Source organism: Schistocerca americana, chromosome 4, assembly GCF_021461395.2.
Source record: "Schistocerca americana isolate TAMUIC-IGC-003095 chromosome 4, iqSchAmer2.1, whole genome shotgun sequence".
Taxonomy (NCBI): domain Eukaryota; kingdom Metazoa; phylum Arthropoda; class Insecta; order Orthoptera; family Acrididae; genus Schistocerca; species Schistocerca americana.
In genome coordinates, this window is record NC_060122.1 from 760,395,996 (window position 1) to 760,416,596 (window position 20,601).

At 46.1% G+C, this 20,601-nt stretch overlaps 1 protein-coding gene across 2 annotated transcripts in view; it reads left to right on the plus strand.

Moving 5' to 3' along the window:
* The window catches only part of LOC124613073, a 1,160,819-nt gene that overhangs the window by 1,037,474 nt on the left and 102,744 nt on the right, over window positions 1-20,601 (plus strand). For both annotated transcript variants that reach the window (XM_047141658.1, XM_047141657.1), the window contains one exon: window positions 19,041-19,217. In XM_047141658.1, the coding sequence (XP_046997614.1) occupies window positions 19,041-19,217 (177 nt within the window). The remainder of the gene's footprint in view (window positions 1-19,040; window positions 19,218-20,601) is intronic.

The window sequence follows — 20,601 nt, forward strand, 5'->3', positions numbered from 1 at the left end:
TTGTTCCTCCTGCCACCGAACTTAACTAATTCCCGCTATATCTAACTTTAACCTATCCATTTCCCTTTTTAGATTTTCTAATCTACCTGCCCGATTAAGGGATCTGACATTCCACGCTCCGATCCGTAGAACGCCAGTTTTCTTTCTCCTGATAACGACGTCTTCTTGAGTAGTCCCCGCCCGGAGATCCGAATGGGGGACTATTTTACCTCCGTAATATTTTACCCAAGAGGACACCATCATCATTTAATCATACAGTAAAGCTGCATGTCCTCGGGAAAAAATACGGCTGTAGTTTCCCCTTGCTTTCAGCCGTTCGCAGTACCAGCACAGCAAGGCCGTTTTGGTTAATGTTACAAGGCCAGATCAGTCAATCATCCAGGCTGTTGCCCCTGCAACTACTGAAAAGGCTGTTGCCCCTCTTCAGGAACCACATGTTTGTCTGGCCTCTCAACAGATACCACTCTGTTTTGGTTGCACCTACGGTACGGCCATCTGCATCGCTGAGGCACGAAAGCCTCCCCACCAACGGCAAGGTCCATGGAAGGCGAAAATCCTCAGTAATCTAATTAATCTACGAGTACAAAATAAATGCCCAGTGTTTGGAAGCGGTAACATCCGTCAAGCATCTGGGTGTGACTATTCGAAATGAGCTCAAATGGAATGGTCAGATTTCACAATTAACGGGCAAGGCGAACTCTAGATTGCGGTTTATTGGTAGAATCCTGAAGCGATGCAGACGATCAACAATGGAAAATGCTTACAATACGTTAATTCGTCCAGTATTAGAGTATTGTTCGTCTGTTTCGGACCCTTACCAGTTGGGTCTGTTTCAAGAGATTGAGAAGGTCCAAAGTAGAGTGGAAAGATTCGTGACTGGTACATTTAGCCATCGCGAGAGCGTTACAAATCTCATAGAAAGTTTGAAGTGGGATACACTTTCAGATAGACGAGGCGCTAAACGGAAGGGGCTCCTCACTAAATTCCGAAATCCGATCTTCGCCGAGGATGTAGAGCATATATTATTACCACCAACTTTCAAATCGCGCAATGATCACCATTCAAAGGTAAGGGAAATAAGAGCTCGTACTGAGGCGTTCAGACAGTCGTTTTTCCCTCGCACGATCCGCGAGTGGAACAGAGGGGGGGAAATGTGACTTTGGAGCGAATTGTGCCCTCCGCCACACACCGCTTCGTGGTTAGCAGAGTATATATGTAGATGAAGATGTTAACTACGTGCTCACATGTTGACCCAATGGCGTCATCAGTTACGATTACAGTGGGCACAGGACCATCGGAATTCGACCGTCAATCAATGGAAACGAGTCGGCTCTCCGGGTTAATCACATTTTTGTTGCATTAAGTCTATGGTCGTCTCCGAAAACGCCGTCATGGAGGTGAACGGCGGCTCGGAATGTGCTGCGCGTCACGGACACAGGCTGGTGGGAAGAATATTATGCTATGGGACGCCATCTCCAGCACTTGCATGACACCTGTGGTAGCAATCGGAGACACGCTGATAGCTGCCAACCTCCTGCATCCGTTCATGCTTGCTGTCTCAACCAACGGCGATGCCACCTTTCACAGTACAATCGTTTGTGTCTCGGAGCCATAACTGTGCTACAGTGGTTTGAGGATCATTATAGTGAATTCACATTGATGTCTTGGGCACAAAACTCGCCTGAGAAAAATGCTATGGAACCCATCTAGGTCGCAATCGGGCGCCATTACCGCATTCGCAGATCACGAATACACGACCTGCGCGTAGATATCTAGTGCCACAAACCTCTACAAACCTACCAACAAACTATAAGAATCAGTGATGTATTTCGTTTTAAAGACGGACAAACAAGCTATTAACCACGTGGTCATAACGTTTTGGCTCGTCAGTGTATGTCTTGACACAATGTAACTTACAGCATACAAATACCAGGACTAATTCGTCCAGTATTTGAGGTTGAAAGTCTGGTACCGCACGCTACGGATTTTGAATCCACGCCAGATGGCATGGACGTCGAAAACCCCTAGAGGTCTCTGCACCATCGCGCCGTAAGCCGTCGCGGAGCGCTCCTCCTGGCCCACGTTTAATGTGAGGGCGCCACAGTGGAACACGTGATCCCTACGGGCAATTGCGCCATCCCCGATCGTGTATTTAAGCGCCTGCCCCTCGCTCAGCCCGTGAACATTCGAGAGTTGGATTCCCTCACTTTTTAATCGAGGACTCAGACTGCCTGGGCTACACTCAGGGTGTATCTTCGTCTTGAAAGAGCCCCAACCGTCTGCACGCCGTCACTGCTGCCCGCCGTCCGGTCGCCGCCGCCGCCGCCCGGAGCTCGCCGCCGCCGCCGCCGCCGCCGCCGCCGCCGCCTGGTCGCCGCCTCCCGGTGCTCGCCGCCGCCCAGTGCTCGTCGCTGCCCCCTCGTTTTAGTTCCGTTGGTACTCCTGTCGCCCGTGGACACTGCCTGCAATCATGGACATCCCCTCTACCACCGTCATCTACACCTCCCCTTCCCGTGCCCCCACTGTAACATCGTGGAGTGCTTCCTTAGGGATTAACCCGTCTCATCCACCTCCCCTACTCACGGTCTCCTAACCTTCTATCTCCTCCTCATCCATGTATCCCCACCTTTATGTCACTCCTTCCCCCGCCCCTGGCCCAGCCCTTGCTCCTGCTCCTGCCCCTGCTTCTGCCCCCCCCCCTCCCACTCCTGTCGCCAACCAAGACGACTTTCCCCCCTCCCCACCCTCCCCCCTGTAACTATCCCTGCTTCCCCCACTCGAGTAACTGCCCGCCGCGCCACAGTTGCCATCAAAGAGCGCCCTATCCGCTTGACCAGTGCCATTGCCCCACAGGAGGGCCCTGCTTCCCTCCACCTCCCCATCCATCCAGTCCCTCATCCCTCCTCCCAGGCCACACCCTCCAAAAAATCTTCCAAACGCCCCAGTGGCGACATCTCCTCCACCCCCTCATCCGAAAAACCACCGCCCTCAACATTCACTCCCTCCCTGCCAACAAATACCTCTTTGTGCATACCCTATCCGAGCACCAGGTTGACTCCTCTATCCTTCCTCCAACCCCACCATATTGTCCACACCTCCCCCTCTCTCCTTCACTGCACTGACAATCTCCTACCCCTAGCTCGAGGTGGGGTCGCTATAGGCCACCTCAAGCATCTCCCTGTCTGGCCACAACCCCTCCTCAATGACCCGACTGAACACCTTCTCCTCAGCATATTTTTTTCCCTCTCTCACCATCACCTGCACCACTATCTATATCCACCCCGCAGCTCCTCTCCCCTTCGACTTCATTTCCCATGCTGACCATACCTTCTCCACCTATGTGATCGCCACTGACCTCAACATCCACAGCCATGACCCTGACACCCTTCAGCGGTGGCGTCAGTTCCTTGCCACCTTCCATGGTGACCTTGTTCCTCTCCCACAGCACACCCATCCTGAAAGTAACTCCACCCCCGATGTTATCTTCGCTTCCCCCAACCTCCTTGGTTGCATTGCCATTGACGTCCTCGATCCCGTTGGTAGTGACCATCTCCCTGTCCTTCTCACCATCTCCTCTGCCCATCCCACCCCAGCCGCCACCCACCCAGCTGCCCCTCCCAAGTCTGTCTGTGACTACCGCTGTGCTGAGTGGGATGCCTACCAGGAATCCATTGCCTTACAGGTCGAAAGCCACCCCCTCACCTTTCACCATCCTGCTGGCATCACTCATGCCTCTTCCATCCTTCAGAAGATCATCACTGATGCTGTGGAGAACCATGTCCCTAACAAACTCATCCACCCTCACTGCCCTACACTTCCTCCACAGACCATCCTTCTTCTGTGTGAATCCCGCAGGCTCTACCTCTCCTCCCTGCTCACCTGTGACTGGGATACACTCATCTGCCACCGGCAATTACAGCGACACATCTGGAACCCCCTTACATCAAAGAAATGCCGGGACTGGTGCCAGACATGCACACACCTCAACTCCACCCTCCCTGCCATCTCCTCCAAGTACTGGTCAGCCTTCCACTGCCTTATTGCTAGCCATCTCACCCTGCATAACCCAATCCTCCATGACAATCGACCCTTTCCTGACAACCTCAGTCAGGCTAACCATTCAGCTTCCCACCTCTCTGAGGTCTTCTCCATTCCTGGCAATCCCCATAGTGATTACTCCCTCTTCCCCACCATCCTTGACTGCACTGACACCTCTGTCCCTCTGCTCACCCCTAGCTTCCAGGACTTGGATTGGTCACCCGCCTCAGACATCAACACTCCCATCACCACACACGACATCACACTTGTCCTCCGCTCCAAACGCTACACTGCTCCTGGTCATGATGGTGTCACCTACTGCCACATCAAGGAATCCCCGCACATCCTTCCTGACTGTCCTTTCTAACCTGTACAATGTCCTACTCTCCACTGGATTTTAACCTGACCTGTGGAAGACTTCCCATATCCTGCTGTTCCCTTAACCCAACAAACCCACCCCCGATACCCCTTCCTATCATCCTATCTGCCTCACCACCATGTTCTGTAAGGTCTTCAAGACTATCCTCTCTCACCGTATTCACTGCCACCTTACCCAATGTGGCTTCTGGCCTTCCTTCTCTGCCGACGACCAGCTCCTTAACCTTACCAATCTTCTTTCCCTCCAACTTAACTCCCGTCGCTCTGCTATCTTTGTTTCCCTTGATCTCCAGAACGCCTGTGACTGTGTCTGGCATCCTGGGCTCCACTTCAAACTCCAGACCTATTCTCTCCCCATCAACTTCGTCCATCTCGTTGCTTCCTTCCTCTCCCATTGTCCCCCTGTATGACTATCCACAATTCCAACTCCCGTACTTTCTATCCCTCTGCCGACATGCCTCCTCTATCTCCTGTACACTACTGATATGCCCAAACGTCCCCCACCTGTTCATCTCCTCCAGTTTGCTGATGACACCGCCTTCCTAACCCTTTATCCTACCCTTCAATGGTCCCAACGTACTCTCCAAACCCACCATGACCAATTCACCACTTGTTGCAACCAGTGGTTCCTCTGTATCAACCCCTCCAAGACCTAGGCAATGATCATAGGCTGCACCACCCGCTCCTTCTGTCTTCATGATTTATACCTCACCATTTATGGCCATCCTATCCACCTCACTCCTAACTTAAATACCTTGGCCTTACCCTCGACCGTCACCTCACCTGGACTCCCCATCTCCTTACCATCCAAAACAAAGCTCACAACAGACTTCGCCTCCCAAAACTCCTGTCTGGCTGGGCATAGGGTCTGCATCCTTCCACCATCCTTAACACCTACAAATCCTTGAGCCATCCCATCCTCTGTTATGCCAGTGTAGCTTGGATTTCCGCCCCTCCCAGGTTCTATAAATCCCTCTGAATCCTCGAACGCCATGTGCTCTGCCTCACCTTCAACATCCACCTTCCACCCCCACTCGCATCCTTTACGACCTCATCCCCTTCGCCCACTTCACCTTTTTTCTTGAACACATCAGCACACTATATATTGTCCGCCACACTGATCCGCCTCACCTCCTGGTGTCTCCCTTCCTCTCCACTCCCAGCCTGTTACCACGCCTTTACCATTGTGTCCCACCCTCTCTCCATCTCCACACCCTCCACCTCTTTTCCCAACGCAACTTCCACCATCTACCCCTCCCGGACGATGAGCTTCGCCCTGACATCTACCCATCCTACCAATTCCAACACCATCTTCCTCCTGCCTCCTCTTCAGGGCTCCCTCTCGTCCCCCTCCCTTCTGAGTGGCTTTCCCCTCCTACTCCCCCTCCCTCCCTTGTGCTCCTCTTCAGAGTCTCTGCACTCCCTTCTACCTTGTCTTCCCCTTCATCACCTGCCCCACCAGTCTCCTGCCTTATTACGTGCCAACACTCTTTTCATCCTGCCGCCTCCCCTACTCCCCCTTCCTCTCCTCTGGTTTTCCATCCTCTTCAGCCTCTCCCTCGGAAGGTCCCACCTGGCAGTTTTATTATTTGTTGGGTGTGCTCCAAGTGGGCTCTAAGTGTGTTGTTCTGGAATGTTCTTAATACTGTGGCCGACTTTTAACCTGTGCATGTGCCTTCAGTGTCTTCTTTGTGTTTTAAGAATCGCCAACTGTGTTTTTTTAACTTTATGTCGACCTTTTTTAATCGTCTCCCCACGAACGTCTCCATATATGTGTATTTTTACCCCCATTATCTAGCCTCACTCTGTTTTATGTTCCCCTTTTTTTCGCCTTCTATATGTAACATTTTATTCTTGTATTACTTGTCCTGTCACTCGGCTGAAGAGCGGCGGATTGTGCCGCTGACAGCCCTCCCCTCCCCATGTGGGGCAGGGGAATGAAATCACAATAAAGAAAAAAAAAAGAAAAAGCTCAGCCAGTCAGTCTAACCTTGGCGTGCATCCATCGACATCTCGCCTCAGACAGCGTATTTTCGTTCTTTGTTCCCTGTATGAGTGGATGTGGTTGATTAGTTAGGTTTACTTGTGACTCTGTTGTTTGTATCTTCTTGTTGTTCGTGTCCCTCCTCTCCCGTTTGTGTTGTTTTTCGCGGGCCGCTCCGTAGGTCCCACCGCGCTTTCCTACACGGCAATCCCGCGGCCGTTCCGGTCGCGGTTACAACAGAAAGTACTTAGCGACTTCCGACAAACTTAGAACCCAGTTGCAAATCTTTTCTAAACTTTTTTCTCGCTACATACTTATCAAACATTTAACACGCTAACAAATTTTTAAAGTAATCAGGCTGTTTTAAAGAATAACGGGTTTACTGGTGCGAACTGTATAGTTAATGCGCTTGCGGTTTCATATTCAGGGAAAACATAAATGCGTAATGTATTAAAGTTTTACGTCCCTGCCGACGCAAAGCGCCCTGTCCTGTTCGCGCTGCGCAAAATTCCTACCCCTAGGGAAACGCCTCTTAGCGGTATTTCTCTCTACTAGCGTTACGCGCTATGTCAATCGCAACCATACAGACGGTGTATATAAAGAAAGGCTGTGGCATGTTTTCTAACGCTCCTTTAAGCTGTACTGTTATACGCCATATTTTCGGAAGTCATTGTGGTTGTTCTGAAAAAAAAAAAAAAAAAAAAAAAAAAAACAGTGCACGTGCGAACTTTCAAGGTAAGGTATCGCCGAATTTAATTTCGAAATAGCGCCTAACATTTGTGCGTCGTATAAGGGCATGAACAAAAGCAATAAAATTACGAGCACTGTTAAAAATATTATCTGGGAATAGTACTGTACAGTTCTGTTACACACCAGCCCATAAAGAACATTCACATGTTGTAATTTACATGAATATGCTAATTCATTATTTTATTCTATGTTTAGTGTTTCCTTACACACAATGATGCGCCAAGTCCCTTCATTTTGACTTCCCAAAACATGGAAAACTGTTGTTCAATTTTCTCCACGGTGGTCGCGGTGTTGCATCTCTGTGGTATTTATCTCTTTGCTCGTAACATTCGTGAAACTTTTTCCGGCCTAAAGCCAGCCAACTGCTACAACACAATAGCAATTACAAAACTGGTCAAGACTCCAGCCGACCAGATCACTGCAGTCACTAATATCGCTCTTCATCTGATTGCTTCTACTTTGCCGGTATCCCGGGGTCTCGGCCTATAGTGTTCACCTGACAAGTGATGCACTATCCGCTGGAAGACAACTCATCCTCATCACTAAATGTATATACATCGCTACATGGCAGCGAATAAAGTTGAACTCTTCTTGTTTCCTAGACTTCGCCAAGAATTCTAGCACCTTCCGTTTCAGTTTTGGTCTCCACGTATTTCCTATCATCCTGACAACTACGTATTTAGAACCGCGTACACACTCCGCAAGCCACTGTGCAGTGCATGGTGGAGGGTACATCGCAGCAAGATTACCAATTTTCTTTCCTGTTCCATTTGCGTAGTGAGCAAGGGAAATTTACCGTCTATATGCCTCCGTGTGTGCCCTTATTCTCACTATCTCTACATGAGATATACAATGATGGTAGAACAATGATGGTCTCGCAGTGTTCTCTAAATTCTCCCAACAGGGTTTCGCGAGAACTTTTCTTCCCCGGATTCCCATTTAAAGTCGATGTCGGCAGTGATGCCTGTTTGAGAAGAACTCAAAACACTGAAACAATGCTCTAGAATAGGTCTTGAAGGAGATTCCTTTTGTAGATGCCTTTGATTTTACCAGAACTCTTCCAACAAATCTAAGTATTTATGCAATTACATTTCATTTTTAAATCGACCAATAACTCAGATTTCATTATTATCTATTCAAGTTCCTGTCCACCGCTGCGTACAATGTCTTGTAGTGACTAGCTCCTAACGTTAACGTTCATTCTCAAACCGTCGCCTACAGAATTTGCAGAATAATTGCAGACAAATAACGCAAAATATGACAACAGTTATCAATGTACGTTGTGCATAAATGGTAGTATCCTGATATCGAATAAGACATGCCCGTTTGTCAGACCATGATTCAACTGATACGCTTACAAGACATCTTCATAAAACAAATCTGCATGACACATGTTTTATGACCGCCGCGCAAGAATGGTACAATCAAGAAACTAACTTATAAAGAGTTCTTCTTGTTGGGCAGCCGCACCTGTAAAGGCATACTTTTTAAGTTGAAGAAACAGGAGAACCATCAGGTGGTTTCTGAAGTTTAAAAATTAGACTATCTTATACGGAAGGTCAGCGCTACAAATGTGTTTACACAGATTCGATATATGTCAATAGTGGCTTGTCATGAATTCATGCGCTACGTCGACGTTTGTAGCCACAAATACATTATGAGCAACTAGTGTCATATATTGAGTCTTTGAAAACACAATCTGTAGTATTGATCTTTACTTGAATGTATCACTTCTGAACTATGGTCTTACCATCTTCATCATGCAGATCTGTTCTATGAATATGTCTTGTAAGTGTATCGGTGGAATTACTCTCTAACAAACACTTGAAATGCAACAATGCCTTATTCGAAATTAGCACTTCTACTAGGTGTGCACACGTACATTGATAACTGTTGTAATACTTTGCATTCTTTGTCTGTAATAATATTGTAACTTCTGTAGGCAATAGTGTTAGAGTGAACGTTAACTTTCGAAACTACTCACCACAAATAAATTATACTCGACTGTGACACAGACCTGAATACATGAAAATCTAATCATTCCAGTCACATTTCTTAAAACAGGTATTACGTGATCGTCCTGTTTCATATCGCCTCTTAGTATTACCCCTAAATACATTCTACGACTGGGACGGATCTCAGTAGATTTGATGAACAGATACAGACAAACAAATGATCATAAACTCAGAAAATTTGGATGATTAATTGACGCGAAATAAGGGACAGAGTACAACGTATATGATAAACGAATTGAGGTGGCAGTCATTATAGCAAAGGCGTGAAATTTCAATCACCGATTTTCTCCTCAGAGTGTGAAAATATTTTTTTGCTCCCACCTACATAGGGAGAAATTATCATCATAATAAAATAAGAAAAATCAGAGCTCGCGCGGAATTATTTAGGCATTCGTTTTCCATGCCCGCTGTTCGAGATTGGAACGGTAGAGAAGTAGCTTAAAGATGGTTCTATGACTCTTTGTCAGGCACTTAGTAGTGAATTGCAGAGTAATCACGTAGATGTAGATATGCTTGCAAAGATACTCCCTATGATAGTGTCTTGATTAGACGTCGACGAAGCGGTACAGTGTGGTACGCCTTTCGGAAATCTAGGAAGACCTATTGTTTGCAAGATGTATGTGAATAAACAACACTTTGTTTCCCACTGGTGGTTTTTCCCGAATCCGCGCTGAAGCTCAGAAAAAAATTTGGTTTCCGCCAGGAATGTCATAAAAGTCGAGCTTAGAACATGTTCTAGAATCCTGCGAACAGAAGGTAATACGCAGTTATTCAAGTGCCATTTCATACCCTAAAACCCAGAGCATCTCTTTAACGAAATGTGCGTAGATCAGTGAGTATTTCATGTCAGGAGGGATGCAAGAATTTGTAAACATGGAACGGCTATTCACTTCTAGAAGCTCAAGCACAAAAGGGCGCGAATGACATCAGTTTCTAGAGGTCTTGTGCTCCCTGGATATGTTCTCGCGACTCGATGAAGCCAGCGGTGTGTTACTTGCTGGAAAGTGAAGCAGATCTGTGAACCTCCTTTCCCGGAATAAGGAGCGTTGCCAAGAGTTGCGAATAGTATCGACATTCTGATGCCGCGATCGATCACGTTGCCGATGCAGCCAACCTGACAGGTAGTCCATAATTCAGCAAGCAGCTAGACCGGGTTACGAGTGGCAGCCCTGAACAAAAATCGACCCAAGAGAACGGCGCAGAGGGAGTATTATGTACTCCTTCGAAAGTCCGCACAGGCGAGAAAAGAACACGCGTCCGCTTGTCTGGCCCGTGCTGCCCGCCTCGCAACGAAGTAACAATAGACGGTGACTAAACCTCGGCCTTGCTTAAACTGCGGCTGGCAGAAGAATGTAACGGCCCATTGGAAAATAATGTTGTGAAGGACTGTATCTACACCACGGACAATTTCCTTATTGTACTATCTATCACTGGCTATTGCTTAGCGCTCACATAACCCTCACTGACTAAAAACTACCGTTCTGACTTCTCTAACTCCTCCGCTAAATCGACTTTCAAAAGACTCTGACCCCTTCCTTATCCAGTCACTGATTGTACCCAGTTTCTTACGTCGTCGTGACCGACGGAATGTTAAACTCATAGTGAACGTAATTTCGTTCATCTTATTAGTTGTTCCAGGAAAGCTTCCAACTGGGTCATTCATGATTTAAATAACGAAGATTGCTCCAGTTAATTACTTCTTGATACTTAGCACAACGCGTTTCGAGAATTTATTCTCGTTTTCTAGTGCATTTGTGCACGTGTTTACATTAATATGTTTGGTGGTTTTCTGACTCCCTTACGTCTCTTGGAAGTTAGACTGCAATCGGAAGATCGGAAAAAATTAATTATTGAGTGTTTTTAAATACTAATGTTAAAAATTGTTTTTGGTTTGTCTACTTACAGGTCTCTCCTCCATTATACAGAATGTCACACACATGCAAATCATCACTTACACTGTTTGTTTTACAAAACATGCTACAAAGATATTACGACACTACTGTTTCACTAAGACTTTTTACACAGAGTTGTTACAGTGTTTTTGGATTACATATATAAGGTTGCAAATCGTAAGATGTACACACATCAAAAAAAGTTTTGCATCACCTCGGTTCCGAGAGTTCTGGAACCTGTACAGAAAATTGGAATAGAGATCAACATAAACATCGTTTCCGCTCTTTTTATTGCTCATGAAAACCACACATTGCATGTTGTACCACCATATAGCGAGACCGTCAGAGGTGGTGGTTCAGACTGCTGTACACTCCGGTACCTCTAATACCCAGTAGCGCGTCCTCTTGCATTGGTGCATACCTGTATTCGTCGTGGCATACTATCCATAAGTTCATGAAGGCGCTGTTGGTCCAGATAGTCTCACTCCTCAATGGCGATTCGGCGTAGATCCCTCATAGTGGTTGGTGGGTCACCTCGTCAATAAACAGCCCTTTTCAATCCATCCCAGGCGTATTCGATAGGGTTCATGTCCGGAGAACATGCTGGCCACTCTAGTTGAGCGATGTCGTTATCCTGAAGGAAGTCATTCACAAGATGTGGACTATTGGAGCGTGAATTGTCGTCCATGAAGACGAATGCCTCGCCAATATGCTCCCGATGTGGTTGCACTATCGGTCGGAGGAGGGTATTCATGTATCGTATAGCCGTTTTAGCGCCTTCCGTGACCACCAGCGGCGTACGTCGGCCCCACATAATGCCACCCAGAAACAGTAGGGAACCTCCATCTTGCTGCACTCGCTGAACAGTGTGTCAAAGGCGTTCAGCCTGATAGGGCTGTCTCCAACGATTGTCTGGTTGAAGGCATATGCGACACTCATCGGAGAAGAGAACGTGATGCTAATCCTGAGCGGTCCATTCGGCATGTTGTTGGGCCCATCTGTACCGCGCTGCGTAGTTTCGTGGTTGTAAAGATGCACGTCGCCATGGACGTCGGAAGTGAAGTTGCGCATCATGCAACCTATTGCGCAATGTTTGAGTCGTAACACGACGTCCTGTGATTGCACGAATAGTATTATTCAACATGGTGGCTTTGTTGTCAGGGTTCCTCCGAGCCATAATCCGTACGTAGCGCTCATCCACTGCAATTGTAGCCCTTGTGCGGCCTGAGCGAGGCATGTCATCGACAGTTCCTGTGTCTCTGTATCTCCTCCACATCCGCACAATATCGCTTTGGTTCACTCCGAGACGCCTGGACACTTCTGTTGTTCAGAGCCCCTCCTGGCACAAAGTAACTGCGGACGCCACCGAACTGCGGTTTGACCGTCTAGGCATGGTTGAACTACAGACAACACGAACCGTATACATCCTTCCTGGTGGATGGACTGAGACTGATCGGCTGGCTGTCGGACCCCCTCCGTCTAATAGGCGCTGCTCACGCATGATTGTGTACATCTTTGGGAGGGTTTTGTAACATCTCTGAACAGTCAAAGGGACTGTGTCTGTGATACAATACCCACAGTCATTGTCTATCTTCAGGAGCTCTGGGAACCGGGCTGATGCAAAACTGTTTTTGATATGTATATTTTTACCATCATTTGCTACTAAATTATCGATTTTTAATAACTAAATGTACATATTTATGAAAATTATTACAGTTATACAGGAGAAACATTTGAAGGGATTGATTCACTATCTAGCTTATCATTGAAAATTTTTTCTCCTTGCCTTTTGTAATTTACAAAAATATCAAGTTCCACCATTACATCCATTGCATGAGATTGTTGGAAGCGGTGGAGTATCTTAAGTTCTTCTTCTACGTTTTTGAATGGCTGTCCAGCGTTTTGATTGTGAGTTGCTATTGCTGATTTTGTAAACTGATTGTGTGTGAAACAATTGATGTGTTCAGTGTATCTAATTTGAAAATCCTTACGTCCTATGTAGTAGCTTGAGCAAGTTTTACATTTTATTTTGTTTATTCTCGAGTCTGGGAATTTATTTTTTTATTGTTTAAGGTCAGGACTAGTTTCTATTGTAGTTTCTTGTTTGTGGAGAGCGCTACTTTCACTTTATGTGACCTAAGCAGCTCTCTTTTTTTTTTTTTTTTTTTTTTTTTTTTTTTTTGTGGCTCGCTCATAACGTATGTTACCACGTTCCTGACACACCCCATTGAAAACTGGATATGTGGTAAAGTGTGACCTTCCTTCCACCTTACGGTTTGTCACACTGCCCTAGCAACTCAATGCTAAAATCGCCATCTCTGCTGTCACTTCAAACGGCAATTCGAGCAAACTGACCGTGTTCTGGCCAAGACCTGCACGTTCCACTTTCACAGGGCCAACATGTCCATCTGAAAGTCTGAACTGAACGTCACTCGTCTTTTTTAAATCCCTCCTCAAGCTGCGTCATTCACCAGTTTCATGCAGACAAGGCTGCTCCCAGTATAGAAATGAATCTCTATTAGTTCACGATAACTGATGCAAACAACATCTCGTAAAAATTGTTCGATTTCCAACGCTTTTAGTTGCACATACTTGGTCGTAAAACTGAACTTCAGTGTTGGCTTTCACCGCGGAAATGTCATGGTGTGTGAAAGGAAGTAAGCTGCACAAAGATGGCTGTAAACCACAATAACACTGTGCGCGTGCTATCGCAGCAGCGGCGTCTGAACCACTGCCCTGCCAAAGGCAGACTGCCGCTTTGGCCATCAGGACAAGGTCCCTGACCGACTCAAATTTTTACCTATCCATTCACCACCGACATACAGCGCATTGGCTTGTTTCATTGTCCACTGGTAGCTACCGTCTTTGTTTCGTTCATGTAATGGCTGAGGCATTGCAATGGTGTCTGTTCTTTCGGACATGTCTGAAGAGAACAGACACCGCACGTATAAGTAAATAAGGGAAGGCGGCTATGACTCCTTCTGTGCAGATGCACACATGCACTCAACGTCATACAGGAATCGGCGATACGCTGTCAGTTTTGAGAATAATGGAAAGGGGCACTACATGAGTAGCGTGTGGATGCGCTGAAAATTTGAGTCGATCACGGACCATGTCCGGGTCGCCGAAGAAGTTAAGGCAACCTCACATGAGAGGTAAATCCCGATTCGAGTTCCAGGTCGGCACAAATTTCCAGTTTTCCTCATCGAGTTGTTTCAAAGCCCACTGGTATTTATTGTCTTTGTTTCGACTGATTAATTTCATATACACGGAATGGTATCTGTTCCCTCAGACATGGAAGAGTACAGACACGATACATGTATGTAAAACTTAAGTATCTGTCATAGGATTCATCGAACCACTTTCGGACTACTTCTCGAATAGCACGTGAGAAATAGGAACACTGAAATATTTCCACGCAAGCTCTGATGTTACTTTTTTATCACGATGGTTTCCATCTTTGTAACTGGTTATCAACAAAATATTTCCATATTCGACAGAGAAAGTAGATGAGTCAAATTTCGTTACAAGATCTCGCCGCAACGAAAAACGCCTTCGCTTTAACGACTGCCACCCCAACTCGCTTATCATATGCGTGACTCTCTCCACAGTATTTAGCGATCATACAAAAGAGTTCTCTGAACTTTTTGAATGTCTTCCGTCAATTGTATCTCGAAATTACTCTATCTTCGTGGACAGCAGTCATGTAAGATTACTACTCGTTTATTTCAGAATATCATGATTTCGGCGTTATAGCCATTCTCGAGGGCAAGCTCAAATGTGACAAACTTCCGACACACCTAAATGACATTTCATCCTCGAAATACTATCTAACCGGTCTCATAATCCAGTCGTCGCATTACAGGATATGAGTACGTATCAAAGATGGGCCTACATAATAAGGTTGACATTGTACACAGCGAGTAAACATTAACAAAAAGTAATGCATATTTGGCAGCCAATACATTGCTGTGACCTGCATTCATCACGTCCACAAATCAAGTGATCAACTACAGTTAACATATACGGGTGAATCACCTAAAATCTGTACCACAAATATTCTGAAAATGGAAAGTGATATTGATGTGCGGTTTTCACATAATGAATTGGTAATTATGGGCTCACATTGCTAGCTAATAAACAGATTCTAATAATACTTAGAAAGACTATGTTCTGTGCAAACATACACGTTTTTAAATGGAACAATGCCTATTGACATTAAAAGACAAGACATAGGGTAAATTAGAATGTCAATGGTGTTTGTTGCAGGATTTTAGTGCGAGTCGTTTACGAGGTATCGTATTTTGAATAATTTCCACACCGACACTTGTTTGTGCCATTCAGCCTGCTTAGTTGCTAGGTGCAATGTTGTTATATTTGCTTACAGTGTGCGTGTGTGTTCCTTGAATGCATTGCGTCTTGCTAATCAGTTACTATTTGACAGTCCAGACAGCAGACCGCGATCGGGCGATGGGATTTACCAATGCATAAAAAGCCGACATGCTCATGGAGTATGTAAAGTGTTGGAAGAATGCAGTAAATTCTTGTACGGAGTATGCGGCAAGGTATACCAACAGACGTCAACATCTCAGTGACAATTTATAAGCCTCTTAATACAGTTACGTAAGATGGTAGTGTAACACCTAGACAACGTAACAGAAGAAAGCAAGTGACGACAGAAGAGGGGAAATTAACGTTCTTGCTGCTGTTGCAGTTGATCCGCACGTTAGCCCCCGCGCAGTCGCACGAGGAGGTGGCATGGGTCAGGCAAGCGTCCTGCGTATTTTTTTTTTTTTTCCTTACGGGACTTAACTTCTAAGGTCATCAGTCCCTAAGCTTACACACTACTTAACCTAAATTATCCTAACGACAAACACACACACCCACGGCCGAGGGAGGACTCGAACCTCCGCCGGGACCAGCCGTACAGGCCACGACTGCAGCGCCCAAGACGGCTCGGCTAATCCCGCGCGGCTCCTACGTATTCTCCATCAACATAGGTTCCATACCGTGGAAACGGTCATAAGACTAGTGTTAACCTCTGTACATGAGCATTAAGATAGAGTACTTCCGATGTATCATGTATCTTGTTTATTGATGAAGCCACATTTGCCAATCATGGCCAGATAAACAGCCGAAACAAATACTATTGATCTGTTGAAAATCTCCGTGGAACACCAGCGTCCATGGAGTGTAAACGTACGATGTGGAATAGTGAACCATTAACACATAGGCCCATTTTCCATAGATGGAACACTGAATGCTCACAAGTATCGCAACCTCCTAACAGACCATCTTCCATGGATGTTAGAAGGCCGGCCGAAGTGGCCGTGCGGTTAAAGGCGCTGCAGTCTGGAACCGCAAGACCGCTACGGTCGCAGGTTCGAATCCTGCCGCGGGCATGGATGTTTGTGATGTCCTTAGGTTAGTTAGGTTTAACTAGTTCTAAGTTCTAGGGGACTAATGACCTCGCAGTTGAGTCCCATATTGCTCAGAGCCATTTGAACCATTGGATGTTAGAAGACGTTCCTCTGCAGAGTAGGACGAACCTGTTGTACCAACATGATGGCTGCCTAGCCCAGACTGCTCGAAATACTACACCTTGTCTTCACAAATTGTTTCCAAAACGTTGGATTGGATGCAGAGGACCTACACCTTAGCCAGCCCTTTCCCCGTATTTGATGTCTGTAGTTCTTTTTCTGCTGAAAAAGCAGAAATACGGTGTCCACAAGGACATATCAACTACACTCGATGACATACAACGAGTTGTTACTGCAGCCTGCTCGGACATCTCGGCTAAAATGCTAGCTCGTGTGGACCATTCCTTCCACACCAGACTGGAAGTGCATATTGCCGCTGCTGATCGCCATTTTGAACACAACCTGTGATGGTCAGTTGTCTCGTTACTGATCATAATCCACGTAACTAGTGTGTGTGCACATGAGTTGTTCTTTAGTGAGAGCTACTACAGGTACTGTACAACTTTCGGTGTGGGAACTTTTCAAAAGAAGATACCTCTAAGCGACTCGGACTAGACTCCTGCAACGAACACTACTAACATTCTAATTTATCATACTTTCAGTCTGTTAATGTTAATTGGCATCGTTCCGTTTAAAGAAGTGTATATTTGCACAAGAAATGTGCTTTCTAACTGTTATTACAAACAATACGACCCCCAAACTACGAATTCATTACCGCAGTATTAGTAATGCGAATTTTATGTGTTTACCCCGTATATGTTAGTGTCAGTTGATCAGTGACGTGATGAATGCAGGTCACATCCGTGTAATAACTTCCAGATACATAGTACAATTTGTTAATGTTTATCACAGTCCACCATGTCAGCCATTTTACATATCCTTGATATATACTTATATCGCGTAATCCGACGACTGGTTTCTAACAGCAGATGTATGTCATTTCGACGACAACATGTCATTTAGACTTGTAGGACGTTTTGTGACATTTCAACTTGCACATGAGAATAGCCGTAAATTCAAAATGATTACTCCGTGAAATAAATAAATAGTTATCGGGTAGTGATCCTATACGGCGCAGCAATACTGCAGAAGAGGAAGGACAAGCGTAGCTAATAAGTCTCTTTGTAGGCCTGTTGCGACTTCTTAGTGTTCTTTGATTAGCCTTCTCACAGGATTCTCTGTGTATTGAGTAGAGTTTAAGCTGTTCGTAATTGTAATCCTAGATTTTTCATTGAATCGTCAACCTTAAAAACTGTATGTTTTATCGTGGTGGGGCACCTTGCTCTGCCTATTGCTAATGGTCAACTGGTACTCTTTCTGCCATACATATATCGTTCATAAATCATTTTGTTATTAGCATTTATCTTCTGACAAGTATACTAAACGGTAAATGACACCCCCATCTACAAAGAATCTAAGAGGGATGCTCAGATTGTCTTCTAAATCGTTCACATAGAGTAAGACCAGCAGAGGATCTACAGACTCCTAGGGGAATCCCAGGTCTTGCTTCCGTTTCATTCGATGCCTTCCCTTCATCTACAACGATCTGGGATCTCTCTGACAGAAAACGACAAACCCAGTTGCACAACTGAAACGATGCTGCAAAGGCACGCAGTTTGTTAAGAAATCGCTTGTAAGGAATGGTGCCAAAAGCATTCTGGAAATCTAGACATATGGAAGCATCATTAGATCTCTTGTCCATAGCACCCATTGCTTCCTGTGAATAAAGAGCCAGTTGTATTCGATGAGATCTGTATTTTCTGAATCTCTGCTGGTTACAACAGATCGTTTTCTTCGAGGTAATTCGTAATGTTCAGACACGGTATATTTTCCAGAATCTTACTGCAAATTGATGCCAGTGAGGTGGGTCTATAATTAATAGGGTTATTTCTGTTTCCTTTCTTGTGTATTGGTGTTACCTGTGGATCTTCCCATTTCTTAGGTATCGGTGTGGATCTTTCGTTGAACGAGCTGTTGTATACGATTGTTAATTATGGGGTTATTACATCAACATACTCCGAAAATAAACCAACTGGTATTCAGCATCACCCAAAGGACTTGCCTTTATAGAGTGACTTAAAGTTGCTTAGATACGCCGAGGGCATACACTTCTAAATTGTGCATCTTGAAATCTGTTCTTGTTTTAAATTCTGGAATATTTATTGCAGCCGGCCGCTGTGCCCGAGCGGTTATAGGCGCTTCAGTCCGGAACCGCGCTGCTGATATGGTCGCAGGTTCGAATCCTGCCTCGGGCATGGATATGTGTGTTGTCCTTAGGTTAGTTAGGTTTAAGTAGTTCTAAGTCTAGGGGACTGATGGCCTCAGATGATAAGTCCCATAGTACTTAGAGCCATTTGAACCATTTATTGCGTCTTCAGTAGTGAATTAATAACTCTTCTTAGGCTCTGTTGTCGGCAGCTTCCGCGCACAACTCTCTCTTTTCATAGAGCTCCGAGCTACAGCATGACGTGTGAACTGAGCTGCACGGACGCCTGTGTTGCAGCGGCGGCCATCGACTGCTTCAAGTGCGTGTCGGTGAACGGCAGCTACCGGCCGTGCGACGACCCCTTCCACAACAACTACTCGGACAGCATCCTGGAGGCACCCTGCATGGGCGGCCGCAAGGGCCGCAACGGCGTCTTCCCCGCCACCGCCTGCATCAAGCTCGTCGGCGTCTTCGGTAAGCTGCGCTCCTCACTTGCCTCTTTCTGCCGCCTTCAGATCGGCAGGACTCATCAGCTGCAACTTTTTTGCCGGAAAGTAGTAATTTCGATCGACCCAGGGGCGACACTGAGAAGGACTTAAATCACGTGTCTGACAGCTATTCCTGACATCATCACCGACAACCACTGATAGCTATTTTATCGCAAGTGAGGTGGACAGTGACAGGCCAGCCTCACATCGACATCCATGGCCAGCTGACGCTGCACTTAGTGACAAGTGTTGTTCGTTTTTCTGTTATTTCTGGCACACTGATAAGCCTAAACATTATGACCACAGCCCACGGCGACGTTGGATGGCGCCTTTAGCTTTGTGAGCACTTGACGCGGTAAAAAAGATAAGCGGAGCAGTCACCGACGAGGGATCACCCTAGCGAAGATACGGGCTGTAAACTGGAAATCCATGGAGATAAGTGACTTTCACAAAGGGTGCATTACCATTACACAGAGTCTGAGAACGAGTATCTCGAAAATGACCAAGCTGGTCGAATGTTCACGTGCTACTGTCGTGAGCATCTACGGAAAGAGGTAGAACAGTGAAACTACTACTAAGCGCTAAATGGTTGGACGTCCTCAGTAACTTCACAGATCGGGGGTTCGGGGGCTTGTCCCCACTTTAAAGTAGATGGTGATCTGTGGCATCTTTGCCGAAAGAGCACAGTACTGGTAGGGGCACAAGTGTTTCGGAGCACACCATTCGTCGTACGTTGTTGAACATGGAGCTCCGCAGCACACAACCGCTGCTTGTTCAGATCTTGACTCAATGACATCGTCAGTTACGACTGCAGTTAGCACGGGACCATCGGAATTCGACCGTCAATCAATGGAAACGTGTCGGCTCTTCGGGTGAATCATATTTTTGCTACAATAGGTCGTTAGTCGTTTCCACAAACGCCGTAATCGAGGTAAACGGCGGCTCGAAATATACAGAGTGCCACGGACGTAGGCTGGTGGGAGCAGTAATTTGCTATGGGAGACGTTCTCCTGGGCTTGCGTGGGACCTGTGATAGTAATCAAAGACACATTCACACCACACGCACCTCCTTAACACTAGATGTCTTCCCCCATCGGCGTTGCCTTCATTAAGCATTCTAATTGTCCATATCTCGGAGCCAGGACCATGCTATAGTGGTATTAGGGGCATTATAGTCAACTCACGTTGATATTTTGGCGACCACATTCGCCTGAAAAAAGTCCTGTGGAACCCATCTGGGTCGCTATCGGGCGCCATCACCGTGTACGCAAATCAGAGGCCCGTTATTTACGCGATTACCTGTGCGTAGACATCTAATGCCACAGACCTCCACAAACCTACCAACAAACTATCGGATCCCTGATAAGCAG